Source organism: Palaemon carinicauda, chromosome 6 (assembly GCF_036898095.1).
Source record: "Palaemon carinicauda isolate YSFRI2023 chromosome 6, ASM3689809v2, whole genome shotgun sequence".
In the NCBI taxonomy this organism is placed as follows: Eukaryota; Metazoa; Arthropoda; class Malacostraca; order Decapoda; family Palaemonidae; genus Palaemon; species Palaemon carinicauda.
The window spans coordinates 16,313,599-16,336,598 of NC_090730.1; the positions used below are offsets into that span (position 1 = coordinate 16,313,599).

The following is a 23,000-nucleotide window of genomic DNA, read 5'->3' on the forward strand; positions in this document are numbered from 1 at the left end:
CCCCTCCCCTCCCCAAAGCAAAATAGTGAAATATTATTTTCTTAGAAAATCTTTAGTGAATGATCACATTATATTTCATCATTCTGGAGCAACCACTAGTTTGGCAGTGCACCTGCACACCTACAAAGCTTCCCTACAAATCTGCTGAGACTCATCTTCCACGACATGAATGTGGCACCCTACCACACATGCACTCTGATTCCACAGTGTATCCAGAGGAACGTTGATGTGTCCTCCTATTTGTACACCTCCTAAGCTCACTGCCACCATTACACATCCTCTTGCTGAATGCACCACCACTATGTGTCCTCCTGTACGTGTCAGCACCATTTTGCATCCTGCTGAACACACCGCCACCATGTGTCCTCCCTTAGGTGCCACCACCACTTCGCATCCTGCTGAATATGTTGCCACCGCTTCACCTCCTACTGCTGAACTCCCCTGCCTCCAGATGTAAGTTCACTCCAAGTCAGTAATACATATTCTTGTCAAATTCAGGAATCTGTACTTAGGCTTGAAATCAAACCATCTCCACCATGGTAACTCATTAAGGAATTCACATGTGGCTATTTATGATGACCATTTATAACTAACACAGGAGTGTTACTGACAAATGGTCGTCATAATAGTCATCAAACAAAGGAAAATTAATTAAAAGAATTCTTAGATGCTCAATGTTTAATATATGGTGCAATCACAAAACAAATTACTGAAGAGTATAATTATAAAGCCAATATCAATACATTAATCCTCAGTCAGTGAAATGAAACTGTCCAAACAGGGAGATGGATTTCCTTTAAGGTCCGCTGTGATCCATGAGACGTTCCTTATGGCCTTGGGCAAGTTACGGAACCTGCTATGATTTTATTTATCCAAGAGAGATATTCTGAAAAAAAAAAAAGGATTAAAATTTGATTCATCATCACATTCTCAAAAAACAAATGGTGAACTATTGCCTGGCAATAATTGTGTTTTCTATTGATCACTGTAGATATTAGGTTTTTGCCATTCTTAGATGTTATGAATCTCCTTCATCTTTTGGATTCATTTTCCATCTTGATACCAATCTAAATGTTCAATACTTTTTCTTATGCTATATACTTTAATCTGGGTTTGAAACTACCTCTCTTTTTTTACTTTAAATTTAAAACTTCCATATAACATTGTATGCTTTTACATTCAGGAAAAACATTTGAGCTCCTTTTTGATAAATATGAATACCTCTTTAATTTGCTGTGCTTTTGTCCAATTAAGGACTGCTTGGTCTGAAAACTTTTCAATAATTTTAGTTCCTAGGAAAACGCCTCGTCTTCTTTTGCTTACATACGAGTTTTGTGTTGAAACTTGTTTATCAGTGTAGCTTTGAAACTTTAGACCCCCTTTTATGATGTTTGATCTTCAAAAGCTTTTATTTCAACTATATATTATGAAATGTTTTCAGGATTGTTTTCTATTTATTAATTTAGTGTTAAACTTACCTCATAAATCATCTGTTTATTCTTAGAATGATGAATATCATTTAATTGCCCAATACATTTACATTGGAGTATGTTATAATTTTCTTGTTTTCATAATCATGTCTGTCTACTTTGAAAATTTATTCTCAACACAGTATTCACATGGACATGATGCTGGTTGGATATAAACCTCTCAAACTATCTTAGCCTCACTTTACTTACTGCTCACTCGGGTGTATACCGTAGGATCTCCGGAAGAGCCACAACCATCCCAGGAGACAATTCCAATTTCGACCATGAAAGTTTCATCTGTGTTGCTTGGAGCCACCAATGGACTGCCCAAGTCACCCTGTGAAGAGAAATTATCATATCGATTTCCTACTGGAATGGGGATGTCTTAATAATTAGACTCCTGGCTGTGATAGAAATTGATTTGTAAGGGAACTATTGTTTTGAATATCACGACGGATATTACATAATTCTAGTAAAACACAAACTATCATCTCCTCTCTGTCTGTCTGTCTTTATCTGTCTATCCGTGCGTCTTATGGTCTCTTGAATCAATCATCTCTTTTTAATATGATGATTCATGTGTCTTTCTTTTAGAACTCTTATCTAATGATTCAAATTACATTTACTACACACAAACATGAATTTTTACAATTCAATTATCAATTAGTTCAACGAGAAATGGAAAGTTGGTAGAAACTTAGTCTATGTTAAGTTTACAATATAAATAAATTTTTGTAAATCTCCATACCACACAAGGACCTCCATCATCTGTTTCTGTACAAATCATGTTATCTGTGACCGCTGTAAATATATTTGCGCACGCCGCGTTGGTCATTGTTGGAACTACCACCTCCTGAAGCGTCTCAGACTGGCTACCACCTGCAACGTTAAATTGTTGTTAATGTGTTACTTTACCTGGAATTTGAAAGAAAGATTGGTGAGAATTTCCATCACAAAGGACCTATTGGAAGAAGTAAGTCACACCTAATCTTAACTACCTTAAGGTTATTTATTTAAAAATGGATATTTATATTTTCCTTCAAGCAGAAAGTAGTTTGGCCAAAATATCAAGTATGCATTGAATTGAATCCACAAAAGTAGCCTACATCTATTCTAGAATGTTCAGCCCAGTTGGATGTGCCAGCCTTATGGATAACGTCTCTGATTTACTTATGATACATGGATTTGAAGAATGAGGCCTGCTCGCAGCTCGAAAAATTTGTCACTAGTGTTCATAACTTCACAGTCCCCGTGAAATAGGGAGGAGCTGCTTTTTGGGGTAGCTTATAGGTCTATCTGCTGCACCATTAGCAGCCATTCCCAGGCCCTCCCAGTCCTAGCTCGAGTGTCAATTATATATATATATATATATATATATATATATATATATATATATATATATATATATATATATGTGTGTGTGTGTGTGTGTGTGTGTGTGTGTGTGTATGTATATATATATATATATATATATATATATATATATATATATATATATATATATATATATATAGGTGGTGGCTTATTGGAAACGTCCCTGCCTGGCGATTGCCAGACCGGCGTCAAGTCCCTTACCATCCTTTTGAACTAAGGATGCAGGCGGTGTAACCTTTAGGTCTACCTGCTGAGTAATCAGCAACCATTGCCTGGCTCTCCCTGGTCCTAGCTTGGGTGGAGAGGTGGCTTGGACACTGGCCATATGTATACATGGTCAGTCTTTATGTCATTATCCTGCTCGCAAGGGCATTGTCACTGTCTCTTGCCTCTGCCATTCATGAGTGGCCTTTAAAACCACATGCAACTTATGTGTGCATAATAGAAAACATGTTACAAAAATAAAGACAAATACTTCGGAATTTCAGTAATACAGAACTACGAAACAAATATATATTCATGTAATCCTTAATGAATTAAATTATGTTGAATTTTGAATTCAAGTGGTAGATTCATGCGCAAATTGTAATTTAGATCAACATATTTCTTTGGGGGGAAAAATGTCCGCTCTTTTTTGCTCAAGTCTAATAAATATTTGGTGCTACTATAGCGTGATTCCTACCCTCATTTTCTGTTCCTACCTCAATATGGGGATTAAAATCTACTATAGGATGATTCCTACCAAGGGTACAGAACCTAACAAACCCACCTAACCTAACCTAGTAGTTCCCAGGTCACAACCTTTAGTCAGGGCAGGGCTTCCCCTTCCCAGGTCACAACCTGCTGGTTAGACAGCAAGATTGAGATTTTGAACTTAATTCTGATTGTTTAAAGTGCCTTTTATGGATTTTCAGCGTGTTTTATAGAATAAAATACATTGAAATAGTGTCAAGAAGTATGTTTTATCTATCCTCCTTTGGTAAGAATCACCTCATACCCCAAAAATAGAGTAGGAATCACACTATAGTAGAATCCTGATGATAGGAATCACACTAGAGTAGCACCAAATATTTCCTATCACGTGGAGCCTTTTCATCATGCAAACCTTGAAGTACTCCCCAGCCGGTGACTGTAGCATCCACATCGCTATAGTCATTGTCTTCATCTGGAAGACAAACCGGAGCGATTGTGTTGTCTGGAGAGAAGTTGACCGCAGAGGGCAGTTCGATCAATGCCACATCGTGGTCACGAGTAGTACGGTCGTACTTTGGGTGCATGATGATCTGCAATGATATTGATTGATAAAAATTATTTTCCCACGTCACATTGTCTCTTTTTATAATATACCTTCCGTTACAGCAAGTAGTTTTAAATCCGGAAGATTTTACTGCATTGTGTTGCATTATTTACGTCAAATTTCCTCATCTTTCATGGTTAACAAAGAAAATTTACCGCAATGCATATAGCAAGAGTTTCTCTGTTAGGAAAGGCCGAAAGATAAAAAAAAATGTCTAAATCTCTGATTTCTTGTGAAGAAAATCTTTTATCAAGAAATGTTTGCTACCAATTAGCAAACGTTTACAGACTTACTGTTGAGGGTACAATCATTTGTGTTATCGACGTTTCATCTGTTACTGACCAGTCGTGTTCCCTGACTACGACAGTAACATCTGATCTGAAAGTTGAAAAGGGCAAGAGTTGGGACAACGGTCATTTCTGCTTGACAAAGGAATGTTTGTCTCTAGAAAGACCAAGTTACTTAATGAAGTAGTCGCTTCACGTTTTCTGGAGAATAGTTTGATAAAAAAGAATGCTTTTTTAAAATTTATATTTTAACTTGATTTATACAGAGTGAATTGCGTAAAATTATAAGATTTTATAATTTAGACATTGTATGAATGGCTCAGAATACTTCTGCACGAAGGAGATCGAAATGAATGGTTTAGGGTTTAAAACATTAGGTCTATTATATCGAACATTTTTTATGGAATATATTATAAACCTAGATCTATTATTGAAGAAAAGCCTTGCTGGAAATTAAGGATACCAGGATAAGTAACGAAATTAACTTGAATGAAGATGAAGACCTGTAGTAAACCGAAAGCTCTGCGTCTCCCAAGTAATAGAGCATTAGCCCCTAAGGAGACTTCTTACCCATCGAGGCAATGAGCTGATGTTAGAATCCACTTGTCGGAGATAATGGCACCACCACATATTGGTGTTGATGAACCATAAGTTATCGCGACTTGCCAAGGATATTCGTGCACTGTTGTCTCTTGGCCTCCAATAATCCGTTCCACGGGGTTTCGTCGGCCACATTCTATGCAAGAGGATCAGAGGCTTCAGTGCCTAAAGTTTTCCATTGATTTACTTTTTTAATTCTAAAAGCTTTTATATATTGTGGGCTGTCTACAGTTACTCCCACCTCTTCAAGTTCTTGCCTTAGCTAAGCGCTGGCATAAGATTGTTTCTACTTATTATGAAGTTACGGTTATAATTAGATTCACACGATTTTTTTTAAACAATTCCACGTTTTTTGTGCTGCCTTATGTTCTGTATGGTTTCTAGTCTGATTTTTTTTTTTTACAAGCATAAATAAAATTCAAGCTACACTTTACCTTATTAGATATAATAAAATTAAATTATTTTCCATAATAATCATGATAATAATTAAGTATTTAGGAACTATGGTCAATTGAGGGTCTTTAGAATTAGAGCTTAGTGAAAAATTCAAAAAAGCAAATCAAACAATAGCTGGGTTAAGTAAAATTTGGAAATCAAACTGCCTGAAATTACATATAAAAATGAGACTATATATCAGTTTAGTGAGATCGGTGTTACTCTATGGACATGTGTCATGGTATGACAATGAAACAATCTCCAATAGATTTAGTAGATTTGAGAACAAAGCCCTCAGAAGAATATTGGGTGTTAAATGGTAGGACAGGATTAGAAATGAAAATATAAGAGAGATCATTCGGGTGCCATATGTTGATGAGATCATGATGATGGGTAGATGCAGATGGTTTGGGCATGCTCTTCGCACTCCCCAAGAGAGATTAGTTCACCAAACGTTCAGCTGGGCTCCACAAGGCTCTAGAAGAGTTGGAAGACCCAGACCTACATGGCTGATGACTAAGAACCGCGAATTAGGAGATGATGAATGGAGAAGTATTAAATTACAAGCGCAAGATAGAGACGACTGGTAAGATCTAACCTAAGCCCTTTGCGTCAATAGGCGTAGGAGGAGATGATGATGTCTCCTTTAGGGATACTAAGGCCAGGTCATGCATGTCAGTTTTAATAGTTGACTTCGACATTGTACAGTTACATAGGTCTAAACTGGATTATCTAAATGTTTCTTTTACATAGAATATTTGAAGTTTGGGTCTCTGGAGAGCATTCGTTTTCTTAATCATTTACTGTTCAGTGACACGGGTGTCACTGAAGGGACCTCAATAAAAGAGAAGCATAATAGGCTAGTCTCTTGAATTTTTATTTTTGGTTATGCTATATGAAACTACTTTTCAATCGTTGTCTTTGTCATTTACTTTTACTGTTTATGATAAAATTATATGGATATGAAAGTGAAGCATAATAGAAAAATGAATGATTCCTCTCAAAAATGTTGTTCGGTAATATAAGAAAAAGAGTAAATGAACTCGATTAAGAACTCCATCGAATATGTATGAAAAAATTCATAATGGAAGTTGGTGGAAAATGAAATTTAGTTATTCTTGAAACACTGAAACTATTATTAACAGGGTTATTAGAATTGAAAATCCAAAAACTTTGTGGAATAATTTGTAAAATAAAAATAGTTAAAACATTTAATAAAACAACTGTTGCCGTCTTTTTTTGCTTAAGTCTATCAAAATAAGAATTGATCAGTAAATGGTAACCAATTGAAGTACACAGTACAATGCCCACAGTCATGGCATTACCTAGATGCCTCCCTTGTGGAAGACTAGCTAAGGGAACTTGTCTCAAAACTGCAGGTTTGGATGCATCATCAGGAGACTATTCCAAATTTGACCCCAAAGAAGATGGAGTGGTGCCAAAGATATGCTTTCTTTCACTGAAGGATGTGATTCTACCTTAATGGCGATTGCTTTGTCCATTTTAACCACGTCCCTAAATATCGTGCCTTAATATGACGAGCGTGGCCTCGGAGGGTGAATAATGATAATTATTCGATCCAGTGAGGCAATCTACAGTAGATTTTGGAACACCATGGGAAGCGGTGTTCTTGATCGGGCTATTGGTAATTATATTTGATGTAATTCTGGACATCTACTTGAAGAAGGCAAGACAGAATCGGAGGTAGAAGATGTTTCTAAAGGAGAGACAATGGAATTGTTGACTATGTGTTTCTTTGTCAAAAGTACAGCAGATGGTTTGGAATTGCTGTTGCTTTGTAGAAAGGCAAAAATTTTTGGAAGACCAAGTTGAGAGAAGTCTGGTTGAAACGCCTGAAGCTTTTTCATGTAATTTATGAATCTCTAACCATCTTGAACTATAAAAGAGAGAGAGAGAGAGAGAGAGAGAGAGAGAGAGAGAGAGAGAGAGAGAGAGAGAGAGAGAGAGAGAGAGAGAGAGAGAGAGAATGCTGTAGGTGTATTTTTGCAGTATGATATTTACTTTGCACATTCATAGGAGTGTCTTCCTCTTGAGCCTTTTTTCATCAGGTTTTTTCCCTCGTTGGGAAACTAATATTACCTATAGCGATCACAATAGACAGATCCTCAACATAGAAATGACTTGATGCATAAGAAGAGTCAGTTATTTCATATAGCAATTTAGTGATTATTTTGTTTGATTTTTTTTATTGGATTAAAATTTTAAGATTTATGAATGTTCGTACATTTACAATAGTACTGTACTTACGACATTGATAAGGTTCTGGTGTTGTTGTGGTTGTTGAAGTTGTGGATGTTGAAGTTGTGGATGTTGAAGTTGTGGCTGTTGAAGTTGTGGCTGTTGAAGTTGTGGATGTTGAAGTTGTGGATGTTGAAGTTGTGGATGTTGTGGTCGTGTCTGAAAGAAAAATTATCCTTCCAATATTCCACATAATTTTTTCAACGTCGATTACCAATATCCAAGTTCTTAATGTCTTTCATCACAAGACGTTTTCTTTTTTTAGATACTCAACAAGTAGAAATATTACAGAGACACGGACGGAGAAAAAAAGACTGATGGACAGCTAAGAAAACAATCTAGTTGAGGTTATAGATAAGTTAATAAGCTAAAATTTTATATGAAATGGTAATATGGATTACGATTTGAAACAACGACATGAACTTCATTAGTTCAGGTGAGAAAGAAGTTAGGTTATGATTCAATGTAAATAAAAAAGGGGGAAGGGACTTCAAGGGTCTATAAAAGTTCTCAATCCCTCACCGTCCATAAAGATAAGAATTTCATAAAAGACAAAATACAAATGGTTGACTTTTAGAGTATCTTTACCTGAAGCAGTAACAGTACATTGGAATCCATAATTTTTCAAGAATTTTGAAAAGAAACTAAAATTCAAGTGATTGTTCTCACTTGTGGCCGTAAAAGTACTCTGTGTATCACAATATCTGTGGAAAGAAAAAAGATCTTAGCAACACATCAATATAACCAGTACTTCTTCTGGAGTCAAGAACGCCATTTAGCTACGTGGGACCAAGCATAGGGCTGCGCTGAACTTTTTATTATCAAAGTCTCAAGCAGTGGATGAGTTATTAATTTAATCAGGGGATTTTGTCGTTGAAGGATTAAACAATTTCGTCTTCAATTTTTTAGGAACTAATCATTGATTCACTATATATATATATATATATATATATATATATATATATATATATATATATATATATATATATATATATATATGTATATATATATATATATATATATATATATATATATATATATATATATGTATATATATATATATATATATATATATATATATATATATATATATATATATATATATATATATATATATATATCTTACAAGATTATTTTGCAGAATGTGGCATGATTAGGCAAAACCTCACGAATGCGAGTTAGGAGTATTGATGAAAATAGCAAAAAAAAAAAAAAAAAAAAAAGAGACATGACTTATTGCAATAATTACAGAGGCATGAAACTTACGTCAGTTGGTATGAAAATATATAGTATGCTTATTCTAAAGAGGCTGGCGAGAAAGATTGATGAAAATCTGAGAGATGAACAGGCAGGATTTAGAAAAGGAAAAGTTGCACTGACCAAATATTCATTTTGAGACATGTACAGCAATGCATAGGATATAGAAATCCCCTTTTCATGGCACCTGTGAACAATGAAAAAGCGTTCGATAGTGTGCACCGGTTGATTTTGCAGAGAGGTCTGCATTATTTTGGAATTCCTCATAAATATGTAAAATTAAATCTGTTCATGAGCATAGCAAGTTCAAAGTTATTGTTAATGGAATCTTATCAAATGACAGTGAACAGCTGAGTACTCCAAGGGAATGTGTTGTCACCTATGTTGTTTATCCTCATGGATTTTGTAATGCGTAGAACAGTTAAAGCTGATGGAGAAGGAGTGGACTGAATTGGTGATGCTTATTCACCAGAATGCATGAAATATCACACAAGGTTGGGCTGAAGATAAACAGAAGAAAGACAGAGATGATGAAAACGGAGTATGCAATAGAAGATGAAATATCATTGGAAGGAGAAAGGATTAATGAGGTAGAATCATTCAAGTATTTAGTTTAGTGAAAGACTGAAAAAAGCAAATCAGACAATGGCTAGGTTAAGTAATATTTGAAAATCAAATTGCCTGAAATTACATATAAAAATGAAACTATATATCAGTTTAGTGAGATTGGTGTTATTCTGTCTCCAACAGATTTAGTAGATTTGAGAACAAAGTCCTCAGAAGGATATAGGGAGTTAAATGGTAGGACAGGATTAGAAATTAAAATTTTAATTTATTTTTGTATTCTATCAGAAGCTTTTTCCTAATCGATTTCCTTATATTTTTGTTTCTTCTCCAAGCTGCTCTGGAACCACAATTACTAAATGTTGCTTATAACCTCGTCATAGTCTCCTTTCAGATCTATATCTAATGGTTAAGAACAATTATCATCTTATATCTTCTAATACTATATTCTAACTTTCAACCAATCAAGCTCCTTTTAATTTCATATAAATCAATATTCCACTCATGAAACCTACATCTATCTTGACTTCCCTTCAAACAGATATGATATACCTTGTAACACTCCTTATTGTCCCATTATATCCATTAACATAATTTTCATCTATTCCACTAACTCATAAAACTCTTTTGCCGCACAATTGTATTTAGGCACATGCTTCTTTGGATAAATTTGTATTTTCTTATATATCTAGCAATTTCAAAAACATATTTCCAGAAGGTTATCTACAATCTTTTCTATTGTCCCTAAACTTCACTACCTAACAAACGTGCAAGCATACATCCGAGACTAAAAGGATTTCAAGACTTCTCAAACTAGAACCTAAACCTTTACAGAGGTTGATGATTGACAGGTAGTTAGAACAATCTATATTAGTAATAGAACTACTTGCATCTTACATTTTGAAGAGATTTAGTCCCCAGATCGTTATGGAAGAATACCAGCAGCTATCCAGTGTAACATCCGTGCAAGTAATTGATATGGTTGAGGAAGTAGACGTTCCCTGCAAAAAAAAAAAAAAAAAAACAATAAGCTAAGATACTACATCAACAAAGGCTTTATCAAAATGATCCTCTTAGGTTTTGAAAAGAAAATAGAGACCATTAGATACTTTACTTCTTTTAAAACTTTTGGAGAAAGATAGAAGTGTGACTTGAGGTGGTAAAAATGCTGGATGGTACAAAAAAAATTATTAATTTCAGAAATGACAAGTTACAGGAAACAGTTTTGCATTGGAACATACCAGGAAGGTCCATTTCTTCATGACTAGATATGGGAATCGGTCTGGGTATTTTGGAGATTGTATGGTGACGGTCTGGCCCGGATCCAGTTTGTAAAGGCCACCCAAAAGGGAGCCAACTTTGGTTAGGAGACAAAAATGGGAAGTGCAGGTCAGTTAATAAGAAGCAACTGTTTTAGAGAAGTCTGCCGTTGAAGACATTTTGCAAAAATGAATTGATGAGATTATACGAACGTTTGAGACCTTCCGAGAGATAAAATACTTCAAGCTTAATAATAAATCTGCATGTTTTAACAGTAGCACAACACCTGCATCTGCAAGCAATACATCTGCTTAATGTGGCAGATCCCCCCATATGGATAATTTTTAAAGAGTTCTATATAATTTTTGTATCTCAATAACCATAAAGATTGAATTTCCATAAGTTTGCTGAAAAGCTCTCAAGGGAAGTTAGACAAGACATTTACCATGTTCACTATTCCTTGATTCATCTTCGAGAGAGTCGAAGAATCGAGGAAACAACATGTCATTGTGTTCAGCGTCTACAGCATCCTTAGGCTGTAGGGCGAAAGGTGTCCTGAACAAAAAGAATAAGAAAAAATTAAATCATTATACAGCAAAGGGTAGGATCTATAGGTAAAGAATGGTTTGACTACAAATAAATATTAAGATCCGTTGTATTAACACAACCTAAAATAGCTGTCACTGACATTGGCCTGACCATTGAATTTATTTTTAGGAATACACCTCTTCGAAGTTGCACTTCTAAGTAACAGGCCGTGCCATAGAGTTAGTGTAGATCTAGGAAGAAACAGGCATATGAAGTTTTTGGAAAAAAAATATGATATATAGAAAATGCTCTCTAAAAATACATTCTAAATTTTAATCTTATTTGTTGTTTAACTCCTTGGTATTATTATCCTTAAAAAGTGATCTGCCTCTCATTTTATGGGTAATTTCAATTTTACCACTTGCTATTTTTGTTCTTATTGGTGTTGGTTTCTGTTTGAGTTGCTTTATTCAGAGGCAACTAGACTTGTCCTCAATAGTAGAATGGGATGGATACTGATTAGAGTCATTTTGATCCTGTTCGTAAGTTTTCACGAAATTGCAATTCTATGATGTTAAGGCAACAAACCCGTTTACTTACGTTCCGTTGGGAGAGGGAGCGGCGCCAACACTCCAGAGGCTCTGAAGATAAAATAAAGAAATGTGGGCAATGTCAAGTGCAATATTTCAGATAGAATCTTATTAGTTATATCAGACCAATTTGTAGTGTAACAGTCCTCCTTCCGACAAGCAAACACCATCATAGAAAAGTCTTTCTTATGCCAAGAAAATTATTTGAAATTATAGCACTCCTACAGTCCTGGGAAAAAAGGCACCAGTGAAAACGTAAACTAGATATGAAATGATGTCTACACTGAAAACAAATACACAAGGGAGTCCCTTGCTACCTAAAGTTTTATGCATATGCATCTAATGTTACTCTTAGGTGGGTTGAAGAGAGAAGCAGGTTAGGTAAAGGCAAATCAAGTATTATTTTCCCTATTCAAAGGGAACAGGACAACATACAACTGGAAGGTAATAAAGAGGGATTCTTATACAACTTAGAGAGATTCTGTTAACTCTAACCTTACTTTAGAAGTGTTGTAAAATGTGTCGGCATTTTCTAGAATCCTAACCTTCACCAAAGTGAATTACGTTAAATCATATTACTAGTTCTACGTCACGAACTTATATAATTGGACCTGTGTGTTTGGTATATCCTGTGAGATGGTAGACAGGATTGATAGTGCTGTAAAAAGCAACCACCTGTCAAGTGTTTTCTACTTTCCCTGATGGCATTCTTTGAATATATGCTCTAGTCTTGGGTTGAACTATAGCATCTGTACTGTGGTCTTCCACTGTCTTGGGGTAGAGTTCTCGTGCTTGAAGGTACACGCGGGATCTCTGTTCTATCTTATTTCTCATCTTGTTTTTAGTTTTTTATTGCTTATGTATGAAAGATAGGTTTTAATATTGTTATTGTTCAAAAATATTCTATTTTAATTCATTAATTCCCTTGTAGTTTATGTATTACTTGGGTTCCTTTCCTCACTGGGCTATTTTTCCCTATCGGAGCCATTGGGCTTGTAGCTTCCTGTTTTTCCAACAAGGGTGTAATCGTAGCTAGTAATAATAATGATAATGATTACAATAACAATCCTTTTCTAAGCTATTTTAATGAAGACAATTGAATGAATCACCCGAGGTGGGTGACCATCCAGTTGTAGATGCTATGATCTTCTGAGAAAATAGGTTGGGTTGGACATTCCAGGCAAGAGGCCATAGATAAAAACCCTGTGTGATTTGTTGCTTGAGCTCCGGATTCCTTGAGAGTCACGAAAGAGAGAAAAGATAAAACCCGATAATAGAAATTAACATCAACAAAGAAAAGAATATTTTATAATCACAATATATATATATATATATATACATTTATATATGTATATATGTATATATATATATATATATATACATATATATATATATATATATATATATATATATATATATATATATATATATATATATATATATATATATATATATATATATATATATATATATATATATATATATATATATATATATATATATATATATATATATATACACACACACACACACACACACACACATATATATATATATATATATATATATATATATATATATATATATATATATATATATATATATATTTCACTCTATTAGAGGGAAATTATTGTTTTTTCTGATGTTTCTTCTTCAAATCAATCCATCTCAGTCATTATTAGGCCAAATGACATGAAATTTGGCACAACGGTCGAGCGTTCAAATACCTTAGTGCGTTTTGAAAGAAAATTGATTCACCTTTGAAATATTTTTTTTTTTCCATTTCTGACAACAAAATTTATATTTTGGTCTTCTGTGCCCTGGTATTATAACCGAATGACTTGATATTTGATACGGAAGTGTCTTACCGATAGGAAGTCATCAACATTTTTGGCCTACTTTCGTTCAAAAAAGTTAGTTTACCTATTTGCGATGATTTTTCGACCAAACATTCATATTTTTGACTCCTGTGCCCTCATATTTACACCAAATACCTTAAATTTCGTATGAGGGTACCTCGTGTACATGTTCACGGGATTTAAGTTACGTTCTGGTATAAATCACTTCAAAATTATTGATTTTAGTGATTTTCGGCTATTATTAAAAAAAAGAAAAATTGCTCCTATGCTCTATTATTTGCACCATGTGACCTGGAAACAATTTTTGCATTTCCATCTGCAAGAAGGAATTTCTCCGATCCATAAGTTTGAAAGTCAACAGGAATCCCCAGATCTTCTAAAATTGTAGGATTAGCAGGCTATGCAGACAAATCTTTCTGTTTCATTGTCACAAGTTTTCATAGAGTACTATGATGCTTTGGCATACTTCAGTTACATTTCCTAAGCATTCATTATTCACTACAGATGTTTGTTTTGTTGTTTCTGTAGCCGACAAAATACAAATTCGTAGATAATTTGTATTTTTCCTAACTATACAAACCTTAGCTATTTACATGGGGTTATTACTTCGGCGTAGCTGAATGATGAGATATAAGAATTTTATCAAGGGTTTACTACCCCACCGCTAGTAAGGGAGGGGTAGCTTGCTAAACACCCCCCACCCCACCCCCCCTCACACACACTAGTGAGTGCTTCACTTTACTTAGAGGTAGGACTTATCCAGGGGGACAGGGCTAGCGGGCAAATATGTGTAAATAGCTAAGGTTTGTATAGTTAGGAAAAATACAAATTATCTACGAATTTGTCATTTGTTCCGTGGGGAGAGTGATAGAGTGAAATTTGCTGTATTTGTTTGATAAAAGCTGCCTTTCTTTATGTGTGTGTGTATATATATATATATATATATATATATATATATATATATATATATATATATATATATATATATATATATATATATTTATATATATGTATATATATATATATATATATATATATATATATATATATATATATATATATATATATATATATATTTATATATATATATATATATATATATATATATATATATATATATATATATATATATATATATATATATATATATATATATATATATATATATATATATATATATATATATATATATATATATATATATATATATATATATATATATATATATATATATATATATATATATATATATATATATATATATACACAGTCAAAGGAAAATGATATAAGTCTTTTGGTACCTGGTAGTGTGACAACGTGGTAGATCAGCTGAATGCTGGTGCTGATAATCTTATGGACTAACAATATGCAGTAATTGGGGCAGAGGAAGTGTTTTGATACTATAGAGAATAGAGGAAATGACACTCAAGTTTTATTCCTCTTGCGATGCTTCAATTTAGTGGTTGGCAGTGAAGAATGACTGTTAGGGTCCTTCAGGATTACTAAGTGTCCTTAAAATGTAAACATCCACCCATTTGTTGATTTGTTAAACTTCCAAGGGGGTACCAATCCCGCGGGTGTTACATTTCAAGGCTCCTTCTGGGATAATTTCAGGAATGTATGGGACATATTTTTTCATTATTTTCGTAATTTTTCATATCTTTAAAGATTTAAGCTTCAAGAAGCCCAAAAAGTGTTTATTTCTAACAAAATAATTATTAGAATATGAAGGATGTAAAACTTAATTAATCTTAGACCCCTCTACTGTATATGAAGAGGAATCCACATGTGTTTATATATATATATATATATATATATATATATATATATATATATATATATATATATATATATATATATATATATATGTGTGTGTGTGTGTGTGTGTGTGTGTACATATATAACATTTACAGTACTGTATAAATACGTTATCTGGTGAGGGAGCTATAATGTAGGTAAACAGTGATATGGGGATGGATTTAGTCACTCTCGGTCTTTTCTTGTTACCAACTCCCGTTGTAAATTCAAAACAACACGTACCCCACAACAAAACCTAGTTTTTGTCCTCAACAATTATAACATAAATGTACCAATATCAGCAACATGAAAGGAAAAACTTTTATCATTATTCGCATCAGTTCTGCCCTCACAGTTTCAACATGTGTAAAATGCAATTGCACTGTTGCTTGAGCAGAGTTTAACCGAAATCTTGCCTTCCGTAAAGTTAATGAAGTGATCGTGATGCAGATTTTGTCCAGAACTTTTTCCATCAAAGAGACAAACGCTCACGACACCTATACGCCACCTTCTTTAATACACCGTCCTAGGATCTTCCCACGGTCCACTTTGGGAATAACTGGTCTAAATCAGGGCCAACACCTTTCCTGTGAGGGAAAGGTCCAGAGATCATTCTGACATCCTATCAGAGAGAGAGAGAGAGAGAGAGAGAGAGAGAGAGAGAGAGAGAGAGAGAGAGAGAGAGAGAGAGATCATATCTCAACCCAGTGGCTCAAGCTTCTGTAGAGCATAATGACCAAATTCGTTGTCATCCTGTCTTGTATCTCACTTGTTTATTCATGCAAAATAATATTCATTTCCTATTTGTTTAATTTTTGTTGATATGCTCTCTTCATGAGGACTAGAATATAATTCCGTTTATTTTCCCCATTTCTCCTCATTTGATAGTTTAATTACACTGAACTCTACTCGGTGAATTGTCCTTTGACTTTGTTTTATATGAATCAATCATTTTGAAGTTGATAACATGTTACTCACCCAATCAGAACCTTGGAAAAGATTTGTCACACACTTGGGGCTACATGAATTTCATGGTTATATTCCACCATGACTTTACTGAGGAATTTCTTCATTCATATCTCGAGTTCACATTTCATGTACTAATGTGGCTTTTTAAATGTTCCTTCATCTCGCTAAAGCGATTCAAACCGAAAAGTTTAGCAGTTTATATTATACGAGATTTTCACATTCTTGTTAATAATCAATCAAATGCCAGGGTGAGTGAGTTATCTTTTTATATAATTTATTGTGTCTTTTTGAGGATTATACGTTTTATCTATTTATTTTGAGCGAAAATCAAGGATAAAAGAACAGGAATGCTTCACATGTACCCGGATTGCTAAATGGTTGCCACACCTAAGCCTCCTCTCATAGTTAAACTGTAATTGAAGATTAACATGACCACACAAAGGCCAAAAGGAAGTCCTTGATATGGCACTCCTTTTAGTTCAGATATTTTTCAATCGAAAGTCTCAACTCTTTCTTTTCAAATATCTTATTCTCAATTCTCGTCATCCCAGTATAGAAGAAGTGCAGTCAAAGAAATTGTGAGGTCGACATAAAACTATAAGAAAGAAATGAGCAGTTATTGAAAATAACTGTTACTGATCTACTGTATGTTGCAGTGGAAAGAATCTAATACAGAAAAAAAAAAAACGTTCAGATATTCTGTTACTAAAGACAATAATCAACAAAGACACGAATCATTCCCCTTGTTAAACTCGCTAAATGTCTCCCAGAATCGAACGATTGTAGAAGTGGCCCGATCTGTAACCGGCTTTAAAAGAACATGCGAAAATGGTTATGCTTACCAAGAGGACCAGAGTCAAAGTCCTCGGAATGGATTCCATGGTCCTCGGAATGGATTCCATCGAAGAAGTCTTCTTGCCGTTGCGACCAACGAAAGTGGAATGACAACCGAAGCGGCGGATCAAGAAGATGGTTCGTTCGTCTCTGAGGTTGAAGCGTTCCCTTAAATACTCTATATGTAGACAGAAGGCAACTGCTCATTGGTTGACGCAATATTTAATGCCATTAACACTTTTCAAACACTTGTGATTGACGAAAACATAAATTTTAGGCCGATTTGTAAAACGATTATTAGTTATAAATATACTTAGCATATTCCTGTAATATTTCTCTCTCTCTCTCTCTCTCTCTCTCTCTCTCTCTCTCTCTCTCTCTCTCTCTCTCTCTCTCTATGTATATATATATATATATATATATATATATATATATATATATATATATATATATATATATAAATTATATATATACTATATATATATATATATATATATATATATATATATATATATATATATATATATATGTGTGTGTGTGTATATATATATACATATATACATATATATATATATATATATATATATATATATATATATATATATATATATATATATATATATATATATATATATATATCATCCATAACTAGTCCACTGCAGGGCAAAGGTCTCAGACATGTCCTTCCACTAGCATCTGTTTATTGTCCTTTTAAATGCCAGTTTATAGCCGTATATTTTGTTACCTTGTCAATTCATCGTCTTTTCCTTTCTTTTTGCAATTTCTAGGGACCCGTTCTGCTATTCATAATGTCCATGTATTATATGTCACTCTCCTATGATTTCCCATGTCTATTTCTTTTTCTTACACATCGTTAGAATATCATCTACTTTACTTTGCCCTTGTATCCATGTTGCTCTTTTAGTGTTCATCTCATCATTATTCTTTCCATAGATCTTTGAGTTGCAACTAGCTTGTGTTCTAAGGCTCTTTTAAGGGTCCAAGTTTGTGTACATTAGTTAATACTGGTTGGACCATTTAAATTTAACTTTTCACTTTTCATAACCTCATTTTGTTTGCCAAAAGCTCTCCCTCCCATGATTATCCTTCTTTTAATTTCGGTTTTATGTCCTGGGGATATTCTTACTGTCTGTCCTTATTTGTTGTCTCTGAATTTTCATTGAACATTTCTGGTTTCTTTATCCAAATCTTGTATCATCTTTTGCAATTCTTCTCATGATTCCCTAAATAGAGCAATGTCATCTGCAAATCTTAAGTTATTAGGGTATTTCTCATTAATGTCAATTGCTACATTTTCCCAATATAAATTCTTAAAAGACTTTTAGGCACGCTGTAAATAATTCAGGATAGATGGGGTCTCCCTGTTTAACTCCTTTCTCAATCAAAATTTTTCACTATTTTATGCAGTTTTAGGGTTGCTGTAGGTGGCCAATGCGGTAACGTCCCGGACAGGTAAACCCCTGACGCGTTCGAGTCCCACTCAAACTCGGTAGTTCCTTTGGTTGATACAGCCTCAACATCCTTGTGCGCTAACGAGGGGTGGTTTGGAAGAGCCTATAGGTCTATCTGCTGAGTCATCAGCAGCCATTGCCCGGCAAACCTTGGCCCTAGCTTGGAAGGAGAGAGGCTTGAGTGGTGATCATATGTATACATGGTCAGTCTCTAGGACATTGTCCTGCTTGATAGGACAATACCACTGTCCCTTGCCTCTGCCATTCATGAGCGACGTTTAAAACCTTTAAACTTCCCGTATAGCTATCTTCAAGTGTTATAACATAGGATTCATCTATTCCTTGTATTTTTAGTGCTTTCATTACTGATTAAGTTTTGACAATCAAATGCTTTTTCATAGTCTATAAATACCATATAATCTATAGTGGTTTGTCTTACTCTTGATTTGACCTTAAGGTGGTTAATTAAATGGATATGTTCAGTTACTGAATACCTACTTCTAAAGCCCACCTCTTCTAGTGGTTGATTAAAGTCTAGCTGTCCTATTTAAAGGTTTAAAGGTCGCTCATGAATGGCAGAGGCATGGGACAGTGATATTGTCCTAGCAAGCAGGACAATGCCCTGGAGACTGACCATATATTATATGATCAGCGCCCTAGCCTCCTCTCCATCTAAGCGAAGACCAGGGACGGCCAGGAAGTGGCTGCTGATGACTCAGCAGATAGACCTATAGGCTCATTCAAACCCCCAACCTTAGCTCGCAAGGATGGTGCAGACACTAATGGCACTAACGAGTCTGAGTGGGACTCGAACCCCCGACTGGCAAACACCAGGCAGAGACGTTACCGATCAGGTCACAACAACCCTATTCTGCATATTGTGATTTTTATAAATATATTATATATTATTGAGAGTAAACTTATGCGGTAATTTTTCATGTCTACTCTGTGTCCCTTTTTTGTGTGAACTAGTATAATGATGAAGTTTCCCAAGCATTCTTGGAGATATTTTGTGTAATGTTCAGCGAGTTTTACTATCAAATATTTTCCCTCTATTGTTAAATCAATTGTCAGGCCATCTTCTCCTGCTTTGGGTCTTTTCGTGTCTTTTAATGCTTTCTTTACTTCTACTGTTAATTTTGGTACCGGTTCAGGTGTTTCATTATTTCTATTGACAAAGTTACTACATATATCCCTATTGTATAGAATTGTATAGAAATCCTCTGCAATTCTTATCACTCCATCTCTTTTATTTCTACTTCCTGGTGCTGAATGGAGTTCCCAACGCTGGACCATATTACAAAATTCACAAGTCCATTCATCATTCTATATTAGTAGATACGATTATCCGGCAGCCCCAAGTCAAGGTCTATGGACCTTGCCACAAGTACTGAGCCAGGTATGTTTTACGTCACAAGAAAAACATTTCTTTGAAATATTTTATCCCATGGATTTTTTTTTCTCCTAAATTTCTGATTGACTAATGCACAATTTTCTACTCGGTTTAATAGCAAAAAAAAAAATACATTAGTGTTCTTAAATTTGTAATTAACAGCATTTTTTTTACTCATAAAGGTAATATCTATATAGTAGTACGAGTAAGTTTTTCTATCACGTTGCCTGTTGTTGTTATAAAAATGGTTATTTTTAAATTCTATCTAGAGATACAATATTTGAATATTTTGATTTCTTGTTTGTGACTACATATATATATATATATATATATATATATATATATATATATATATATATATATATATATATATATATATATATATATATATATATATATATATATATATATATATATATATATATATATATATATATATATATATATACATATATATATATATATATATATATATATATATATATATATATACAGTATATATATACTGTGTTTATATATATATATATATATATATATATATACATATATATATACTGTATATATATATATATGTATATATATATATATATATATGTATATATATATATATATATATATATATATATATATATATACTGTGTTTATATATATATATATATATATATATATATATATATATATATATATATATATATATATATATATGTATATATATAAATGTATATATATATACATATATATATATATATATATATATATATATATATATATATATATATATATATATATATATTTATATATATATATATATATATATATATATATATATATATATATATATATATATATATATATATATATATATATATATATATATATTTAAACTATACTTCTGTGGTCAAAATGAAAACTAACATACTGTATATGGAAATATCTGCAGTGTTTTGAAGGCACTAAATCTAGATCCTTGATTGTCTCCTGAAGTGGTAAACTACTAAAATGTTCATCTAATCATATATATAGTATAGCTCTCCATGGATTCTAATTAATTCTGTAATTTAATTAATTCAGTACAAATAGATTATACGTGATACTGTATGCGGTTTGTGTAAGCACAAATCCGTATTAATCACATCCTAATCCACCTTTAAGAGGGAGTCATTTGCTGAGCATACCCTTCCATTTTCCAAACAAGATCGTTTTTTTTTTTTTATTCAGTAGATAGTGGCACTCATCTAATTTTATTTTCCAGTAGATGCTGGTACCCATCTGGGACTTTTTTTTTTTTTTTTTTTTTTTTTTTTTACCAAAGCCTATGCCCATCTCAAGAGTTTCTTTTTTTTTAATTTAGCAGTTTCTGATGCCCACTTAAAGAGTTTTTTTTTTTTTTAGTAATTTCCGATACCCACCTGAAGAGTTTTTTCTTTTTTTAATTCAGCAATTTCCAATACTCTTCAAGTTTTTTTTTTTAATTCAGTAATTTCCTATACCCACCTAAAGAGTTTTTTTAAGTTCAGTAATTTCCGATACCCACCTAAAGAGTTTTTTTATTTTAATTCAATAATTTCCGATGCCCACCTAAAGAGTTTTTTTTTTAATTCAGTAATTTCCGATACCCACCTAAAGAGTTTTTTTTTAATTCAGTAATTTCCGATGCCCACCAAAAGAGTTTTTTTTTTAATTCAGTAATTTCCGATACCCACCTAAAGAGTTTTTTTTTAATTCAGTAATTTCCGATACCCACCTAAAGAGTTTTTTTTTAATTCGGTAATTTCCGATACCCACCTAAAGAGTTTTTTTTATTCAGTAATTTCCGATGCCCACCTAAATAGTTTTTTTTTTTAATTCAGTAATTTCCGATACCCACCTAAAGAGTTTTTTTGTAATTCAGTAATTTTCGATACCCACATAAACAGTTTTTTTTTTTTAATTCAGTAATTTCCGATACCCACCTAAAGAGTTTTTTTTTTTTTAATTCAATAATTTCCGATGCCCACCTAAAGAGTTCATTTTTTTGTAATTCAGTAATTTCCGATACCCACCTAAAGAGTTTTTTTTTATTCAGTAATTTCCGATGCCCACCTGAAGAGTTTTTTTTTTAATTCAGTAATTTCCGATACCCACCTAAAGAGTTTTTTTTTTTAATTCAGTAATTTCCGATGCCCACCTAAAGAGTTTATTTTTTTGTAATTCAGTAATTTCCGATACCCACCTAAAGAGTTGTTTTTTTTAATTCAGTAATTTTCGATACCCACTTAAAGAGTTTTTTTTTAATTCAGTAATTTCCGATGCCCACCTAAAGAGTTCATTTTTTTTGTAATTCAGTAATTTCCGATACCCACCTAACAAGTTTTTTATTTATTCAGTAATTTTCGATACCTACCCAAAGAGTTTATTTTTTTGTAATTCAGTAATTTCCAATACCCACCTAAAGAGTTGTTTTTTTAATTCAGTAATTTCCAATACCCACCTAAAGAGTTTTTTTCTTTTGTAATTCAGTAATTTTCGATACATATCTAAAGAGTTTTTTTTTTAATTCAGTCATTTTCGATACCCACCTAAAGAGGTTTTTTTTTTAAATTTAGTAATTTCCGATACCCACCTAAAGAGTTTTTTTTAATTCAGTAATTTCCGATACCCACCTAAAGAGTTTTTTTTTAATTCAGTAATTTCCGATACCCACCTAAAGAGTTTTTTTTTTAATTCAGTAATTTCCGATGCCCACCTAAAGAGTTTTTTTTTAATTCTGTAATTTT

General features: G+C 33.1%; 1 protein-coding gene and 1 long non-coding RNA gene across 5 annotated transcripts in view; both read right to left on the reverse strand.

Annotated features, from left to right (window-relative positions):
- Positions 1-672: 672 nt before the first annotated feature.
- Positions 673-23,000, reverse strand: part of LOC137642449 (trypsin Tyr p 3.0101-like) — a 126,927-nt gene continuing 104,599 nt past the window's right edge. For 2 of the 4 annotated variants that reach the window (XM_068375009.1, XM_068375010.1), the window contains exons 9-13: positions 4,434-4,518; positions 3,949-4,126; positions 2,218-2,348; positions 1,680-1,806; positions 673-886 (exon numbers count right to left, since the gene is read on the reverse strand). In XM_068375009.1, the coding sequence (XP_068231110.1) occupies positions 828-886; positions 1,680-1,806; positions 2,218-2,348; positions 3,949-4,126; positions 4,434-4,518 (580 nt within the window). In that variant the 3' untranslated portion in view covers positions 673-827. Of the gene's footprint in view, positions 887-1,679; positions 1,807-2,217; positions 2,349-3,948; positions 4,127-4,433; positions 4,519-4,997; positions 5,164-7,730; positions 7,881-8,309; positions 8,426-10,439; positions 10,544-10,783; positions 10,900-23,000 lie in introns of all 4 variants that reach the window. The other 2 variants (XM_068375008.1, XM_068375011.1) reach the window with 2 other exon arrangements.
- LOC137641972 (uncharacterized) lies at positions 11,244-17,412 on the reverse strand. Its single transcript, XR_011044618.1, has 3 exons — positions 17,388-17,412; positions 11,931-11,971; positions 11,244-11,357 (listed from the first exon to the last, which is right to left on the reverse strand). It is a non-coding gene; the product is annotated as an uncharacterized lncRNA (long non-coding RNA).